The sequence below is a fragment of the Cottoperca gobio genome, chromosome 12, assembly GCF_900634415.1.
Source record: "Cottoperca gobio chromosome 12, fCotGob3.1, whole genome shotgun sequence".
In the NCBI taxonomy this organism is placed as follows: domain Eukaryota; kingdom Metazoa; phylum Chordata; class Actinopteri; order Perciformes; family Bovichtidae; genus Cottoperca; species Cottoperca gobio.
Genome location: NC_041366.1, coordinates 14,278,066 through 14,296,376, shown reverse-complemented (window position 1 = coordinate 14,296,376; position 18,311 = coordinate 14,278,066). Strand labels below are relative to the sequence as shown.

Genomic DNA, 18,311 nt, shown 5'->3' with positions numbered 1-18,311 from the left:
GCCTAAACCTGAATGACAGTTGTGGACACATAGTTAAGGCATCGGATTATAGATCTTACAGATCCAGTAATGGGTCGATGCAGTAATATTAATTAGAGATGTGCCCATCGGATATTGAGTATCGGCACAACTCTAATTAATATTACTTTTCAAAGCTGACTAAAAGGAGATATCACACCAGTTCAGTATGCAAGTCTTTTTTTATTTATTTTTTTCCTTGATACAAATACACACAGTGTCACATTTGCAACAACAGATGGTGCCTGAACATGAACATGTCTGTTGAAGCAGACCTGTCTAGCAGCATCAGAAGAGCATAACAAACTCAACTTCTCAAGAAGTAAAATTTGACAAAGCCAGAGTTTGGCAAATCCTTCCAACATCCTTCTCTACAGTAGAACACTTCAAATATTTCTGTTTTTTCCGCTATTAAAAGTCTTTAGCCCGGGGATTCCTGACTCTTTTGTCTTTGTCAGGTGTTCCGCTTGTTGGTAGCACTGAGTATGACTGGAGGTGGCTCTATGTTGAGCTCTTGTCGGAGGTCTTCGATGCTCTGCGCCCATCGTCTCTCATAGAAGATGCTGAGGACGCAGCGGGCCCGACGACCATTCTGCAGAGCCCAGGGGCCCATGGATGTGAACAGCGACTGTAAACGGCTGGGAGAAGGTGAGAGAGGAAGAGATTCAGCACGATGCAACAATGAAGACATTATGTTTTATCTCTGATAAACTAGTTCCTCGAAAACAGCGGGAAATTCAGTTACTGAATGAGGAAGGATTAATGATTTACAGTTTACGGGCATTGTTTCATCATAACGGTAACAATGGTAGGAGTGTTTCCTCTTGCGCCTCTGAGGTGTTTCACAATAGAGCCGAACAAAAGCCTAATAAATGTTCACAATTTCTTTCCGATAGAAAATGTAGTTAGTTGTAGTAGTTGAGATAATGCTTAAGATTAAAGGCCTATGTCGCCTAAGAAGCGAAATAAAAATAAAAATGACAAAGTAGAGCAGAAATTATTTGGTAACTATTTTTGTAATCAATTTATCTTTTAAAATGATTTAAACGATAAATCGATGAGCAAAATAGTTGCCAATAAATTTACAAAAATGCAAACACTTTCAGCATCCAAAATAATAATATTTGCTGGTTTTCTTTGTTATTTTATGGTATTAAATTGAATATTTATGGATTTCGGACTTTTACCCAGACAAAACAAGTCATCTGGATATGTCATATATCAAATCTTATAAAATCGGCTAATCAAATAAAAAAAAAAATCGAAAAAGAAACCCCAAAGCACTCAGCTCGGTTTTTTTTGCTGCGAGTGCACAAAAACAGGTGAGCTAAAGGTTACTAAGGTTACTAAACTTACTCTCGGTGGTTCAGTGTTGTCCTGTAGTTTAAACTCTGGTATTATACCTTGAATTCAGCCGAAGTGGCCCCAAAACAGCGCCAAGAGCACACATAGGAAGCCCAGTCTGAGCAGCTTCAAACCATTTCACTGCCACTTCCCCTGAAAGCAGCAAGAACGGACAGAAAAAGAAAGAAATATCCAGATTATTACCTCCGCCAAGGACGTTATGTTTTTGGTTAGGTCGATTTGTTTGTTTGTCAGTAAGATTACATGAAAATGACTGGCTTGACTTTCATGAAACTTAGTGGAAGGGTGAAGCATGGGCCAAGGAACAACCCATTAAAATCGGAGCGGAGCAGAAACACGGGTTGGATGCACGCATTATTTTTCCCTTATGTGGCCTTTTTGGAAGTCTGTGTTCTCTGATTGCCCTTCTAGCTTTCTCTTCTCCTTTAATCTGACATATAAAGATATGTCAGATTAAAGGAGAAGAGAAGTCGAAACCGAATCTTGTGAAACCTGATTGTTAAACAGTTTTTTTTCCCTCTTTATTGTTGACAAAAGCACACTACAATTCTTGACAAGACTTTATTTGTTGTACGACTGCTCAAGCTCCTATAAATGAAATGACTGAACAATCATTTGACTTTGTAGATGCCAGATTTGTGCAGGATAGCGGTGGTCTGAAATGTAATGACCAATATCTTACTCACCCAACATGTTGGTGGGCATGCCCAGTAAGGTATGCAGCAAGTCATGGACCTCTCTGTATCGCTGCATGACGTAAGCTAGCTCTTCATCGTCCACAAACCTCACGTCTGCCCTTGAGTCGGGGGTCACATGCTGACGGAACAGGAAAGTGAATGCGTGAGTCAAGATGAAACAGAAACGTAAGAGAAGGGAATTCTGAGGAAATGAGTTTATCTTGATGTTGTCAGTCTTAACACAAACACTCACATTGTCCTCCAGAAAACGAAGGTATTCTCTCCCAAATGAGCCATCAGGCAGAGAGGCCATCTCGCTCAGATCAAGTGTTGACAGCCGGATCCTGGGTCCTTTCTCTGCAGCAGCCAGTCAATAACAAGACAAAATCAAATTTCACCCACGGTGGAGAAAATGCTATTTTAAAATGCGTATTGAAGCTCCTGAATAGTGTTACAGTGACTCACGTAAGGATAGTGTAGCCTTCAGGGTCGTTTCTCATCTTGTCCCTGAGATTTATCAACGCAAGGTGCCCTGTTGTCTCCCCGAGCACTGCAACCATGTCTGGAGGGAGAGTTTAATGTAATTGTCCTTTGTGCAATAAACATGCTTAATTTGAACTAAAGTACAGAAGTTGCTTTGCACCGATGAACTTTTCGCTCACACTTTACTTTATCCAATCCTACTATTGAAAATTGAAAGTTTTACACATTCTTAAATGTTATGTGGGTCATTGTTTATTTGTACTTCCCCCATTGGAACAATAAAGAACTGAATTGAGCAGAATTATAACATAAGAAATGTCAATATAAAGATTTGTTGCAGCTAAACCTAGAATCAAATAATTGATTGCCCCAATAACTACATTTCAACTTAAAAATCCTCAATTTTGTTACATTGATAATATGCAGTTTGTCTTAAAATGAAGTGTGTTATATAGCTTAAATTGATTAGATTTAAAGGGCACTTTACACCTAAAGAAACCTTACACCTAAGGATCCATTTAATCATCACAGGGAGTATTAGTCAGCCTGTGAAAACAGCTGTTCAAGGTCTTCTGTGGCTTTGAAGGAGATTCTTCAAACATGAGATAATGGCTCAAAATTACATATCTGGTGATGTCAGCGAGTTTGTCGGTTTTTTGTTTGGAGATTACAAAGTTTTAACAGGAAGCCTGCTTTACAAATGTGGAGTTGGAATGACCGGGGTGTTGAAGGATGGGGAACATGAAAAAAAGGCATTATATAATTGTAGGATGTAGCAGTTTTGGTATCAACCAATACTAAGCAGGAAAAAAGCAGCCTCTGACACTTAATGTCACATGACATGTGGTAGTGCTCTCTTCCTCCCTGAAAGTTTCAGGGTAACTGGACTGACATTTGGCCTCACTTTGTACCTACTCTCATTTCTGTTTCTAAGACATTTTAGAAGCATGTAAGAGTGTTCTCAAGAGAATAAAATATTGATAATGAGTAACTGTACTTGAACAGTACATGAGAAAAGAAACCTCCGGTACAGCCCCTGACTACTGGTTTCATTTTACTGTAAAATGAGACATCAAAGTCTTCGTCTTGTCATTTATGTCATAAAGGCAACAAATTGGAATTAAAAAATTGTAGCATTTAGTTCGAGTTTATTGATAGAGATAAATACATAATCAATTCACAATTGACCATCGTTTGACCAGATATTCTTATCACAAGGTTCATTTACTTGATTTTATTTCAGATCTTTAAGCCACATGGAGTGGCCTTCATCAGTGAACACTGTCTGCTAATAAGGCTGAAAGCGCAGAAATACAAGGAACTTTATGGCTTTTTTGTTTATCTTTTATTTGAGGAAGCAATAGAAGAGTTTATAGTTATTTTTTTATTAATTCAGAGTGACAGACATTATGATCTCTACTAGGCTGCAATGTAGATAATAACAAGAAATGCAGCCTGAGCCCCATGTTGATATGTGTGAGTCTCACCATGTCTGTAGGGGTTTTGTAGTGCAGCCACACCTGACCCAACAGCCAACAGGGCTTTCTGGATGGGGGTGGTGTGGATATGTCCAGGATACAGCCCATCATAGCAGCTGTCTGTAAACCAAGTGCTACTGCTATGCACCTGGTGGGCACACACTGCTGAGACAAAAAGGTGGAGCTAGTTAATATTTGTTTTATTGCCCTCATACAACAATAGCAACTCATGCATATCAAAGCAAAAGTAATTGAGCTAAAAGAAGCCAGTAAAAACAGCAATTTATATGTATATGTATGAATATGAATATGTATCATTATTATTTAGTTCTCCTCAGTGAGTTTTTACAAGACATATGAACAGAAAGACTAAGCTAGGACTAAGAATAATTTCAGTTTACGTAAGGAATATCATTCATAAATCACTGACATGTTAATTATTTAATTAGATAATTGCATTAAGCTACATCCATCTATTTGTTCTGTTCAACCACTTATTGTGGACAAAATCAATATTCTTAAGACAAGAGAGTCTGACTATGTTACCTAATTATTAATATCGCTTTAGGTTCCAACATATTAATTAGCTCGTGACATTTGTCTAATGCTAGCTCATTCGTTAGCTAACTGAACGGTTACTGTTTGTACCCTCTGTTAAGTTAGCCAGCAACTGGGCTTCGACATTCAAACAGTTCAATTACATTTACTTAGGTAGACTTGTTTAAAAAGTAGTCTTAGCTGTTCCCTTTTTAAAATAACATGTAACTTCAGCTGTAGAAACTCATACCTTTGGAGATCAAAACGTATTGTCGCTGATTTAACCGTTGGACATTTCTACATACAGACAGCCACATTGTGGACGCTAATGCGCATGCGTCGCTTGATCACGATAGCTTTCGACTCCGGGACAGCCCTGATGAAGAGGCGGGGTCTGGCAGTTTAACTAGTACACTGCAGAATATACAGACTTCGTCCTCCAGAGCTGCCTTATCTATGAAAGTAAGCGCACTTAGCGATACAATCGTAAACATAGCTAAAGGTTGAGCTGCCCTTCTCTTGCGATAGCGGACGAATAGTTTCATTTTCTGTCTGTCTGCAGATATACTGTCAAGACGCCAAGGTTAGTTAGCTGAGCTGGTGTTTCTGCTTACCATATCACTAGCTTAGCACTTTACTAACTGTTACCAAAGTAATAGGTTTGTCAAACACCGACTACCTTAGTATTTAGCTGCCTAAAGTTCTGTAAGTTAGCTACTCCACCAACCAATTTGTAACGTTAAGTTAAAGAGTAAGCAAGCTAAGTGTTTAGCTACATAATTTCTTGTTTTTAGCCAATACTAAATGCAAAAAGCAGTACAAATGATATTATTCGGTAGCATATAGGCACGGCTCAACTACCCACGAGACGATGTGTAAGCTCCGTGTCGCTGCCGCACAACCCATATTTCTGTGATGGTTGCAGGTTTATATAGCTTGTGTGGTGACGTGTTTGAGGGTGTAGCTTAGTCAAATACTGACATTGGGTGTTTATCATTTCCTAGGTGATCAGACAGACTTTTGAAAACTGGGTGAGTAAAGATGCGGCTTTTGTTTCCGTACAATATCACAGAGAGGTTAACAGAGAGTGTAGAAACCCTTGGCAGGAGAGATACCGAACAAGGACATCGCTGCAGCATGGAGAGCAGATGTTGTTTTTATGGCTTCAAATAGCTGCTACTAGCTTTAAAAAGCAGTACGGGACAGTTGTTTGTGATACAAAAGTAATGGTTCTGGATACTAAAAGGGATATGTTGGTTGTACTTTACCGTTTAAGGCTTTGTTTTGATTGAGAATGCGTCTTTTGGAGTTACTTCTTTCACAAACTATCCACAATTAACTAAATACACTAAAAGTCAGATTACTGTTTGGAAACGATTTAAAAAACAACAAGGTTTTTTGAAATCACAGCTCAGTCTTCAACGTTTAGTCATGTTTAGTGTACTTTCATGTTACTTAAGTTCTTCTTTCTGACATGTCCAGTTGCTGTACAAAGGTACTGGTCTGTTGATTAGTCTTTTCAGGATGGTGGAGTGTATAACAAAGGAAATCTGCACATGGTTTCTACATTGAATTGCCTGATTTAATGATTGTTTTCTGTGGGTTTGTAATAGCTACCCTTTCCATGTTTCTATGGATACATAAACGAAACAACAGCCTGGGTGTATTCATGTAGCAGTTGAGGCTTGACTCGCTGCTTACTGTGAGACTGTTTGTCAGGTTACTCAACAGTGTTTCATGACTTGTTGAATCATGTGGACGTGTTTGAACACTTGAACCTTGGGACATTTCAACAGTATTACATAAGTCTCGCAATAGTGTGAAGAATGATCAGTCAGCGTGTACTGGGTGTAGTGACGTGTCAGAATGGTATATGGGAAATGTAGTGTGGTTTTCCAATGATAAGCAGCAGTGGGGTTTTTCTAAGAAGTGAAGAATGTAATTTCCCGCCGTTTAAACAGGGTTCCTCTTGATAGTTGTTATTATGAAGTAATGTAGGGTGGAAGATTACAACTGAATGATTACTAATCATTATTCTAGATGTCTAAATGTCAGTAAGAGTTTGACAAAATGTTATGTTTCAAACTCAGTTAAAATGCTTTATAATGCCATAATAAAAGTTAGTATTTAGCTAAAAGATTTAGATAAAAGCTTGAATGCTTTTCTTTATGCTTTTATTACGAATGGCTGCTATTGCATTACTGGTCATATGTTCACAATTTAAGTCTCATGATAAGCATGAGAGTTCGTGCTCTAGCTTTCAGTCTTGTGATCATGATATTTCTAGATTTAATTGAGGGGTTGTGTGCCTGTTTTGTAATGTCAGTGTTCAAACTGAAATAAAGTATGGGCCACAGTAACCTTTTCAATAGCCCAGTCTAATGTTGTTGTTTTATGTGGGCTTAAATCATCTGTTTAAAATATGTTCCTAACTTTTAAGCCACATCAGCACAGTTGAGAAAAGCTGTCTCAGCCTGAATTGTAAAGTTGTTTGGCTGTCTATTTACAGAGACACATCATTTTCCTAAAGCTTTCCCAGTCAGTGTGTGCAGGGTAAATACAGACAATGGAGGTTGAAAATAATGGTATTACCAATGGAACTTCTTGTTGTGTGTTTTTGTACAAACATCAGTGGCATTTTGATTGGCACTGAATTTTAATTTATGGGGGAAATGTTCTTTTAGAACATGTAATGTCTTGAGCAAATGGGTGGAGACAACACTGCTCAAAGCTATTTTAGTTTCATAAAACAGGCCTTTGCACTATCTAGAGTTCAAACCTAACGTTAACGGTTAACGTCCAACCTTTAGGTTATTGCTGCAGTTAAGCAGAAAGATTTCAAAGGTTACATTTTCATACCAAGGCATTGCAAAGCTGCAATGTGCTCATATACTTTGCAGAGTTTCCCAAGATACTAACATTAACTATATGTTGACATACTGTAGTTGCATGCTCACAGTATCAGACAATTGTCTGCAGCTGTGTGTAATACAAAACCCATTAGGCACTGTGACGGGCAAACAAACAGCTGTGTGCATTTTTGTCAATGGAGTATTCAATGTTGGCTTGTGGGAACAATACATGATGACCTTTGCTGGTTCATAGGAAAAATACTCCCAACTATAAGGGGATTTTTCAATGATACATCTTGTATTACTAACAGATGAAACATCCATAGAGCAGATATCTCTAAGATTTTTGTAAAAGCGTGAAAGTTTGAAGACTCGTTCAAAAGTACTTCTACCACAACCTTGTTAATTCGCTTAGTACAGAAGACTGTGTGTGGGGGGGAGGAATTATTGCCACAATAGGCTTTTTAGTCTTGCAGCCACCACTGCAGAACTTCAGGTTAAGTCCCTGTCGGCGATACTTCCAGCTAAATCTGATTAACGCTAATATTGTTTTTTGCGTAGGAAGCTGATGAAATCTGATCATATATTTGAAACGATCAGTTGGGTTGTAGTATTTGCTGTTCATAAGGAGATAAGGTTATGACTGATAATGCATAACTAGTCAAACTCACTTTAAGCCTTCTGGCTGCTCAGCAACTGTTCAGATAAAGAAGCGGAAAATCTGGTTTTGCTGCCATCTGCTAGACGGTTAGCGTGGTTTATTGTGAAACAGACAACAGAGACGACTTATGCTCCACTTGTGTAACTTTAAGTCTGCTTAGAGGTCTGCACGATGCTTTGTTACCATAAAATACTTGATACAACAGTTAATCCTCGCACTAAGCATTACTAAGGCATTGTATTGCTCAATTGGAAGGAAAAGGTGCAGACTCTTGTTTAATCTGTCCGCTCCACACCTGTTGACATTTAAATAGGTGTCATTCTTAAAGAATCCACTAGGTGGCACTAAAGGAAGAAATATTCAACTCATAAACATAAAAGCTTTAAATTAAAGATTTTAGTTCATGTGAAGCACAGATACCATACAAATAAAGGTTATTATTATGAATACTGTGACCATACCCAATTTTGATCCATTGTGCATTGTGTTGTACTCCATTGTGGACAGAGCATATAGTAACCACTAGATGGCAGCACAGCCACGATTATTAGCCTTTGTTTAGTAACCTTTATACAATCTTTCGCATTCATGACACATAGCTGGATACCAGCTGTTTTTAAATCTGTCTTTACCCAAGAGAAAAAATAAAAAGTGCTGTAACCTGTAGATTTATGTTTTGTTCCAGTATCTCATGAGCTGTAACAAGGTGACCGGTTGCGTTTTCCATAGTTTTATGAAGAGTTGTTTGTTGTCCGGACTAGGATTACCATGTTCATCTCCGCAAGATTTCAATTCGCTTTGACGGACACAAAGTTTACAGCAAAACTTGTTTGGGAAGTGTTCATATGTTTACAGAGAGAACGATGAGTGCAGTAAATGTAAAGTAAAGCTGAACTATTTAGTGAAAATGTCTTTCTTTTTCTGAAATCTCTCTTGGCATCAGTGTTTTGTCATTTCTGAACCTCCACTCCCCACCGTGTTTACATTCTAGAGCAATTTATCAGACTAAATCTGTCACCAGTCTGTTTTTCAAAAGATCTATATCTCTCTCTCTCTGCAGATAACAACTCAAACTGCACGCATTTCCCATCATGTAGGCTTCGTAGATAAGGAAAGCCATTGGTGCACAATTTAGGTTTGCAGCAAAGAAATGTATTTGCACACAGGATCCATTGTACTGTTTTGCATCTTGTTTAACTTTATGTAAATATATTTGGTTATGAGCTTTCTTATTATGATAGCATACCTACATCATCTGGGTGTGACCTATAAAACATGTTTTAGGCTATAGCAACCAAGCATAACACTGTTTTCACAACGATGAATCAGCCTTATTGTACTCTCAGTGTACACATATTTGTTTCTGGCTTGGATGCTCATGTTGCACTTTCAGTACAGCTTGCCCACATGTGCTGACAGTTTGAACAGGTGACATTATAATACACAGGTAGTTATAGGTATATTCCTTAAGAAATTAAGGGTAACCTGTGAGTAATTACAGATGTCATAGTAAACACACAACATTGTGAATGCACAAGAGCTGTTTGGCTGTTAACAGCTTTTTATGTGGGGTTTTCATTGACAGGTTAAAGCACCAGATTGATGGAGAAGAATGGACCGTATCTCGTTGGACTGCACCAACTCTCTACCAGGGATCCCCCTCAGTGTGCTATCAGTGCCTATGGAGAATAAGTACAAATGTCAGCAGTGTCTCCAGGTCCTGAGGAAGCCTGTCCAGGCTCAGTGCGGCCACCGCTTCTGTGTCCACTGCTTCAAGCAGCTCACCAGGTAGACTGGAGGTCCTCAGACCACCCACAGCCGTGTGAAATGCAAACCTCTTGCCCTCCTAATGCTTACCCCTTTGCTGGACATGCTTCAGCACATCCTGTGTTCTTATCTCTGCTCGTCGCTGGGGATTTTTTTTCCACCCAAGATCTATTACTTTATTCAGACTCATCCATCACATGACTGGACTCTTTTGTCTGTGAATCACACGGATCTGACCATGCTGACTCATTTTAAAGGTGTCCATTGTTTTCTTTCCCACTTCCCGTTTCCTATATCACTCACTCATGCATTGGGAATTACGAATACATGTGTAATGATACTTTGGCAGTTGCATTACACATAAAGTGACAGGACAGGAAATTCAATCATTTTAACAACTACACATAAAACCATATATTAAACTAAACCTTTATAACATGTATGTACTGGAGTCTCATTTTGCTAATCTTCCAACAGCTGCAAAAAGCTTTTTATTTTCACGTGTCCCATGTGTGTTTTTTGTGTGTGTGTGTGTGTGTGTGTGTGTGTGTTATTCATTTATTTGTTCAATCTTACAAAAGCTAAGACATTTCTCACCCATTCATAAATTGTCCCATACATTATCAATGGTTGCAAATTGCAGCATTTGCAAAGCACTTAAAGCTTCTTTCACTGTTGTTTTTAAATTATTCATCGAATTAAGTTGTGGTCCATACTGGTCAGCAGCAGTCGTTCCAGTAGTGACTCAGCAGGAAATTGTTGCTGACTGTTGGCGCCAACTTGCTGTTCTTTACCATAAAGTCACAAACTTGTTTTGTCTGTCAGTTCTGGGCCAAAGCCTTGTGAAGCCTGCCGCCAAGAGGAGATATATGAGGAACCTATTTCCATTCTCAATAGTAGTGAGGTAAGTTATGAAGTAGGTCATTTGACAACATCTTACCATCTTTTACTCCCACTTTGACCCAAAAGTATAAAATGTGACTAGAGCCTGATGGGAGTTTCCTTTACCACAACCCCACACAATGCAACCTTTATGCCTGTTTGACATTATAATTAGAGGCTTTATGAATCGACCTCACTCTGTTCTTTGTATGCCCACCAGGCATTTCCAGACAATGCAGCGGGTCGAGAAATAGCAAGTCTTCCTGCCAGGTGTTTGAACCAAGGCTGTCATTGGACGGGCTCAATAAAAGAGTATGAGGTAAAGTATAATGTTCATCTTTCCGTTTGTCATTGTAGGTGTGCTTAATGCTTTCCACTTGTTTTTTTAAACCACCATCATCACTCACACACGCAGAGTTTACATATTCTGCATTCCCTGCATTATTCTGCATCACAGTCACGCTTTTTGAGCCCCCTGCTTATTCATTGCTGAAAAATGTAGTAGTATTGCATACACTGCAGCATGAGCAGAGAAATAGGAAGTGAAACTCAACATGCAGCCTGGAAAGTCCCCATGTTACCAGCTTGGATAACAAAAACAACTGTGGGAAAGTACCAGAATATATAAAGGGCCAGTCCTCTTGAGATTAGCTTGACTGCTGATGAAAGGTTGAGTTGCTCATTACATGATAATGAAACTAAATTCAGGCTGTACCGGTTCACAAGGGAACTGCAAAGTTTATACTCTCTGTTAAATATAAAACAGGAAAAGCCGCAGACAGTGAGCCACGTCCTTCAGACGGACTGTTGTTTTGTATAATCCTAGAAAATCCCCGTCAGTCATTAAAGCCCTCTGTGTTCAGTGTCTAGTTTCTACTGTAAATATCTCTGTGTGGGGTGAGTAAGTTTGTTTAGTAAAGAGTTCACTTCCTGCTTCTAATTCTGTGCAAAGAATGCGTGTCTGTTTGGGGCTTTACTTGTAACCCTATCTACATCAGGCACTACACAGGAAATTAAAAAAAGGTGTCTTTGCTGGAAACTTTTCAAATGAGAACACAGCGCTGATGCTGGAGATAGTTTTTGCATGATTTGCAAATGTGGTTCTGACTGGTTAGCACGTTGACTAAATAAATATGTGCTTGCTTTTTACGACCAGGGAGTCAAAGTGTGCTATAGTTTGATTGCAGTGCTCAAGAAATGATTACTATGATGTGGGATGCACTTTTGTGGGCTGCTGTCTTAGTCACTGTTGTTTGGAAAGAGCCGCGTGTCGTTAGCTAGCCACACACATCAAGCTAGCGGGGAAAAACATGGTGTCTAAAGGGCGCGGTAAGGACAGGGATTTGACTGAAAGCCGTTAAAGATGATTCATATTTGGTTTTTGTTATTCGGTGCGAGTTTGTCAGTGTAGCATGTGTGAAAAGTGTCAAGTCAAAGCGAAAAAATGGGCTAGCCTACCTGCGGTTCCAGATCAGTGGCTCCAGCGTGCTTTCGATTCATTATGAAAGAGAACGCTCTCTCCTCGAGGACACTCCCTCTCTCTATGGAGCTCCGCCCCTTTCATTTCCCGACATTTAAAAAAGTAACATATATATACTTAACATATTTATATCAAATACTTCCTTTTTTCAGTTATATGTTGTACTTCACTTTTTTATTTATTGCTGAGCTTCTGTGTTTTTGTTCCTTTTTTCTTTCATTGGCTATTCTTGTGGGAACGATTCTTGCTTCTTTTTTTTGTCATCTCGCTTCTTCTTTTAACAATCATATATTACAAATAATAAAAAAAACAGATTTCTCAAAATGTTTCTCCTAATTGGGCTACCGGGTAACATTTACAATCAATAATTATATAATTATAATTACTTAATGTCATGTTTGTAATTGAGTAAGTGCACTGTGTTGTTACCCCTCCCTTGTTTTTATGCGCTGGAGATGAATCGGATAAAAGGCGTTGTTTGCTTCCACATTTCATTCTCAGTACGTCTTTTACAACCGAACTTTCACATGTTCGGGTGTGTCTGGCATTTACATTTTGGCAGAACATTCATTTTAAAAATGATTGACAAGGGTGTGTTTTATATAAAATGACATGACATGTTTTAATAATCTTCCATCTCAATAGCACCATATGCATGCCAACCATCAATCACAACTGTCTTTCTGACACGTAGGCAGTAATAATATATCTGTCCTCCATTTTTTAGGCCCATCATGAAGGTCGTTGTGAATTCGAGCGGATACAGTGCGAGGCGTGCCAAACCTCGATCCTTTGTACGGAGAAGGACAGACATAATGAAAGAGAATGTGAAGCAAGGACGCTCAACTGCAAATACTGTAAAACCACCTTCAACTTTAAAGAAATCAAGGTGGGAGACCGAGACATCTAGTCTTACATCTAGTGTAAAGCTGTTGCTGGTTGTTTATTTATGAATGGGACATTATTCTCATGCTCCGTGGTGTTTTATAGGCCCATGATGAGATCTGTCTGAAGTTTCCCTTACAATGCAAGGACTGTGGCAAGAAGAAGATCCCAAGAGAAAAGGTTCGAGCTGCTCCTCAAATTACACTTAACTTTCCATATTAATTCCTCTGTGTAGTGAGGTTAAATTACTAGGTACTAGGTACAACTGTAAAGGTGGCTTCTTCATACTGTACCTAAGCATATCATATTCACCGAATAGACGCTACGAAGAGCATTTACAGCTTAATCAAACATGCAACACATGTCCCTGAATGATCCAAAATACATGCACAATGCTAAATACAGAAAATGATACAAACAATAGATGGATCAATGAAACTAGATGCATGTGGAAGTGAAAGTCTTTTTGCTAATGGGGGTTTACAGAAATTATGCCTTAGTTTCCTTTAGGGCCACTTAGTTTCTTTCTGACTAATTACGGTACCTTTTACTTTTCTGTTTCAAGTTGATGATTTGTTTTGCTTTCATTCTACCTTCAGTTTAATGACCACAGCAAATCCTGCGCCAAGTCAAAGAGTGCCTGTCCATTCAGTGATGTGGGCTGTAAATATGTGGTATGTACGCTGATATTGTGCTTTCTTTATTTCTTTATTTCTTTATTATCCTTTTTATTGAAGCAGAGATAACAAACGAGATATAATGAAACTTTATTGTCCGTTCACACGAAAATTTAACTTGCGTCACATGCTCCAATCAATCAACAGTATAACATAAAACATCATAAGAAACAACTGCCAGAAAAACACACTTCCCTCGTTATATGAGAAGTTTGATATATCAGTATAGTAAATATAAATCTACAGCCAGGAGACTGTTAGCTTAGTTTAGCATAAAGACAGGAATCGGGGACAAACGGCTAGCCTGGCTCAGTGCTCAGGCAGAAAGAGACTAGTACATAAGCCCCCTCGTGAAACCAGAAGCTAACTGTTTCCATCTTTCCCCTGTCGCTAAGCTAAACTAAGCTAAGCTAAGCTAAGCTAAGCTAAGCGCGCTCTGAAATTCATGTTGTTGTATGAACACATCATTTTCTGCCCAAGTTTGGTTATCTCACATGAGACTTCTCTCTGGGCTGTTTTTAGTGTTTTGAAGTGGGCGGGCTCAGTTTTGAAACAGATGATGTCACAAGCTTGTGAACCAATCAGGATTCCGCAACATCTTTATTTAAACACTGACGACAGTTCAGGGATTGTTATTTATGTTTGTACTGTGAAACCACACCCGCACATCCTGGTGTAGCAGATCAGATAGTTTTTAACTCTTAAAGTCCTAATGAATATCATTTTTTCATGAACTTTAATGTTTACTGTTGCTTAATTAGTATCAAATACTTTATGTTATAAATGTTAAGCTTTCAAACCAGGTTTTCAGGAGATCCTTATTTAATGTTTTACGTTTAAATGAAAACAACAGCAATCGGTTGATGTTATATTATCAGTATGATATTCCCCTTAAATATTCATATCCCCAAAAAATCAATATTATTCTACTATTTCACAGTATAAAATGAATTTCAAGTATTTTGCTCATTGAAACCGATGGACATAATTTTACTACCATCAAAGTAACATCGTTTACGTCCTCAAGTTTTTATTTCATAAATACAGTAGTAACTAAACGAGCTCTGTTGTGTTTCTCAGATAGAGAACGGGAAGCACGGCGACCATGAGCACAGCAGCACCATGGAGCACTTGCGTCTGCTGCTGCAAATGGTGCTGTCCGTGGCCCGGACGCGTGCCGAGCCTGCTTCTGGAGAATGGCAGGAGGACTCTGGTCTGGGCCTGTACAGGGCTCCTGAGGAGGGAGTCAGTATGGGCTCTGGAGCTGCAGCTTCCATGCAGTCTGTGGACGTGGAGAAAAAGGTGAGTCTCAATGGATTTAAGACTCTTTGTTCATGTTTCAATTTTTATTAATGAGTTGCTCAATATATTTGTTGCTGTTTTTGACAGGTGAAAGCTTTGGAAAACATTGTGTGTGTCCTGAACCGAGAGGTGGAGCGCAGTTCAGTAACGTTGGAGGCTTTCGCATATCAGCATCGTTTAGACCAGGACAAAATTGAAAACCTGTCCAACAAAGTGCGTCAGCTGGAGCGGACAGTCGACATGAGGGACTTGAAGCTGTCCGAAACTGAACAGCTGTTGCGAGAACTCCAGTTCTGCACCTACGACGGGATATTCGTGTGGAAAATCTCTGACTTCTCACGCCGCAGACAGGACGCTGTGGCCAGTCGAACACCTGCGATGTTCTCACCAGGTAAGATGAAAGACGTAATCACCACCCATCATCCTGTCTCAGCTGAAAGGTTATTTTGTTAACTTGAGTAAGCTAAGATCATGTGGTTCGTATGATGGTTGCCGTGTAATCGAGGGAACTTCCACTTCACTACACCCTTGTTGTCCTTCAGGGAGTGGACATGTTACTCCTATTCTCACATGACACTGTTTTTAAGCTCTGATTACATTCTGGGTTCTTCTTTTTCCTCCTCCCAGCGTTTTACTCAAGCAAATACGGATACAAAATGTGTCTGAGGCTGTATTTGAACGGCGACGGGACGGGTCGAGGAACGCACCTTTCGCTGTTCTTTGTCGTCATGAGGGGAAAGTGCGACGCTCTGCTCAAATGGCCGTTCAGTCAGAAGGTAGCAAAACATTCCAAATAATCTTTCAGTAACACTTGTTGTAATTATAATCTGTTAATAGAACTGTATACTTATAGTAATAAGCACTCTATAATCATAACATTATGAAGCATGTTGGAAGGAAAAGAATATCATTAAATCTATGCAAAGAAACACACAAAACATCAAATGTAGGAATTTGTTTAAGGGGTCAGAACTCCGATTTGACTTTTGGATGATGAATAACTGAAAGATGGAAATGTACATGACAGGGCCTTTTACGAGCTCCTTCTCTTCCCTCAGGTGACTCTGATGCTCCTGGATCAGAACAACAGGGAGCACATCATCGATGCTTTCCGCCCTGATGTCACCTCCACCTCCTTTCAGCGGCCGATCAGTGAGATGAACATCGCCAGCGGCTGCCCGCTCTTCTGTCCGCTGGCTAAACTGGCCGGCAAGAGCCCGTATCTGAGAGATGATACCATTTTCATCAAAGCCATCGTAGACCTCACGGGCTTGTAGAGTGTTGTCTGTGGAAGGCGCACCGAAGCAGATACACAACACAAACAATAAAACTATAGTTTATATATATATATGGTTTAGTTAATATATATTATATATAATATTTGATACAATATGAAAATATATCATATCTACACGAAACATTAAGAATGCCATCAAGTGTCCCTTTATGACGGATTTACAAAGGGGTCTAAAATAATCACGGTGGTCAATCTGTAATGGTTATAGTTATCCATCCTATGTGAATAGATTAATCAGATTAATAAGCGCCACGTGACGCAGGCACTGCTGTGTCACAGCCGTGCTTTATGGAAGTTTCTGTTAACGTTTTGTATATTTAAGACTTTAGCCAGTGCTTGTATTACATCAAAAGTCTTTGAGACAGTGAGAACTTAAATAGTTAAATATATTTGACATAAGAGATCTGCATTCAGATTAATAGGACGTTGTTGGCATTCAAAGGAAAGCTTATAACAAATATCTTTAGCAAATACCTTGTTTATGGTATATACTAAATTCTAATAATTATAACACTCCAGTCTGCATTGTGTGGTTCTTCAAACGTGGGCCAAATCCATCCCTTGAACAGAAATATGTGGCTTCCTGACAGAAATTGAAGTTTCCCTTTTCATAATTTAAACCAAAAACTTTACATTTAAATCCCAATGAACCTCTTTGCTGCCCCCATGTGAAGAGAGGCGTGTCCTGTTCTGAACTTTCTGCAAGTGTTAAACTGATGAATTAGCAAAGATAAATAACAGAAGCCACTTGAAGTTTCCTGTGAAATCAAAGGTTTCAATTCCATGATTTGATGTCCATGAACAGATCGAGAGTTTTGTAACTCAAATTTATTATAAAGAAGAGAAATGGAAATAAAGGCCTGTGAAACATTGTCCTTACGTTGACCACCAATACAAGACTGAAGTTTTAATTTATAGCATATAATAGTAAGCTAATATTGTAAGAAAACACTTTGCAAATTTCTGCAAGTGCTGCTAGTTACTAGAAATCTTAATAACATCACTATATATTATATTCACTTTTGGGTATTTGGTTATTATACATATATAACATGCTTCTATCCTAATCCTAAATCTTCTATGAATATTTACAATTAATCCAAATAAATGTACAATGTTCACTGTATCATCACTTTATGAAAGTGCTTTACTATAGATGATACATTACTTTAAATGTTTAACACATTAAGTACTTTTAGTTTTTTGCTGAAATATGCTGTCATTTTAAGGAAACCATCAATTATACAATAAATTGATTGGACATTAATCAAAAATACAAATAATCATCACATGCAGCCTGATTAAGGTTATAGTACAGATTAACTTTTTAAATATGCTATATCTACACTATACATTGATGATGTCATCAACTGAGGATCAAAAATATCCCGAGAACCAGAATATCTTATATTTATCTGATGATGTTTTCAATTAGCCGCATATGTGGGTCACCAAAGGCGATTTATATCTTATATTTTATGATGCTTTCAGCTGCATTCAGTAACTGTTGCTGTAGGAAAAAACAACCTCCCCTCACCTCAAACCACAGCGCTAAAAACAACTTGTTAACCCGGTTAGTGTTTTATTTGTTTCTGTTATGCTGCGGTCACGAAAGAGGACATGATGTACTGTTCCTGTCCTCAATCTTGTTACAGAATGTGCCCCAAAACATTACATTAAACAACTATATAAACTAAATGTTTTGGTTTAATCTAACTTCCATTTTTAAATGTTCAACATTGACATGGTTTTAAATAATACCATGCCATAACATGTGGCAATATTGACATGTATGTATATATTTAAGACATATAATGTGGCTTACTGTCTAAAACCTCCCCTGGAAAACAACAAAGCATAACAATTTTATAAAAAGTACTAACTAACTCCTTCTTGAGTAATGAGTCTGTCAATGTGAAAATGATTTGGCAGAGAGACCTTGAGTGCAAT

At 38.5% G+C, this 18,311-nt stretch overlaps 2 protein-coding genes across 4 annotated transcripts; one reads left to right on the top strand and one right to left on the bottom strand.

The window, feature by feature from the left end:
* Positions 1-181: 181 nt before the first annotated feature.
* On the bottom strand, positions 182-4,947 carry coq4 (coenzyme Q4 homolog (S. cerevisiae)). Its single transcript, XM_029444169.1, is given in 7 exon segments — positions 182-656; positions 1,422-1,515; positions 2,070-2,199; positions 2,314-2,415; positions 2,522-2,622; positions 4,031-4,186; positions 4,809-4,947. Coding segments are annotated over 7 exon segments (834 nt in total). The 5' UTR covers positions 4,876-4,947; the 3' UTR covers positions 182-472.
* On the top strand, positions 4,910-18,250 carry traf2b (Tnf receptor-associated factor 2b). Of its 3 annotated transcripts, XM_029444167.1 has the most exons (12): positions 5,032-5,141; positions 5,563-5,589; positions 9,657-9,859; positions 10,664-10,742; positions 10,941-11,039; positions 12,928-13,089; positions 13,191-13,265; positions 13,685-13,759; positions 14,843-15,064; positions 15,152-15,455; positions 15,692-15,840; positions 16,123-18,250. In XM_029444167.1, exons 3-12 carry the CDS (start codon positions 9,684-9,686, stop codon positions 16,339-16,341), a joined length of 1,560 nt encoding a protein of 519 aa, XP_029300027.1. In that variant the 5' UTR covers positions 5,032-5,141; positions 5,563-5,589; positions 9,657-9,683; the 3' UTR covers positions 16,342-18,250. The 3 variants fall into 3 exon arrangements, with proteins under 3 accessions (XP_029300028.1, XP_029300026.1, XP_029300027.1); XM_029444168.1 differs by lacking the exons at positions 5,032-5,141; positions 5,563-5,589 and adding an exon at positions 4,910-5,020; XM_029444166.1 differs by lacking the exon at positions 5,563-5,589 and having other exon boundaries at positions 5,014-5,141; positions 16,123-18,247.
* Positions 18,251-18,311: the final 61 nt, after the last annotated feature.

What these genes read in the sequence shown, in the direction of transcription:
- traf2b (XM_029444168.1), top strand. Translation starts at nt 9,684, where the DNA reads ATGGACCGTATCTCGTTGGACTGCACCAACTCTCTACCAGGGATCCCC. An exon ending in TCAACTTTAAAGAAATCAAG is followed by an intron (nt 13,090 to 13,190) that starts GTGGGAGACCGA and finishes GGTGTTTTATAG; the next exon opens with GCCCATGATGAGATCTGTCT. An exon ending in AATGGCCGTTCAGTCAGAAG is followed by an intron (nt 15,841 to 16,122) that starts GTAGCAAAACAT and finishes CTCTTCCCTCAG; the next exon opens with GTGACTCTGATGCTCCTGGA.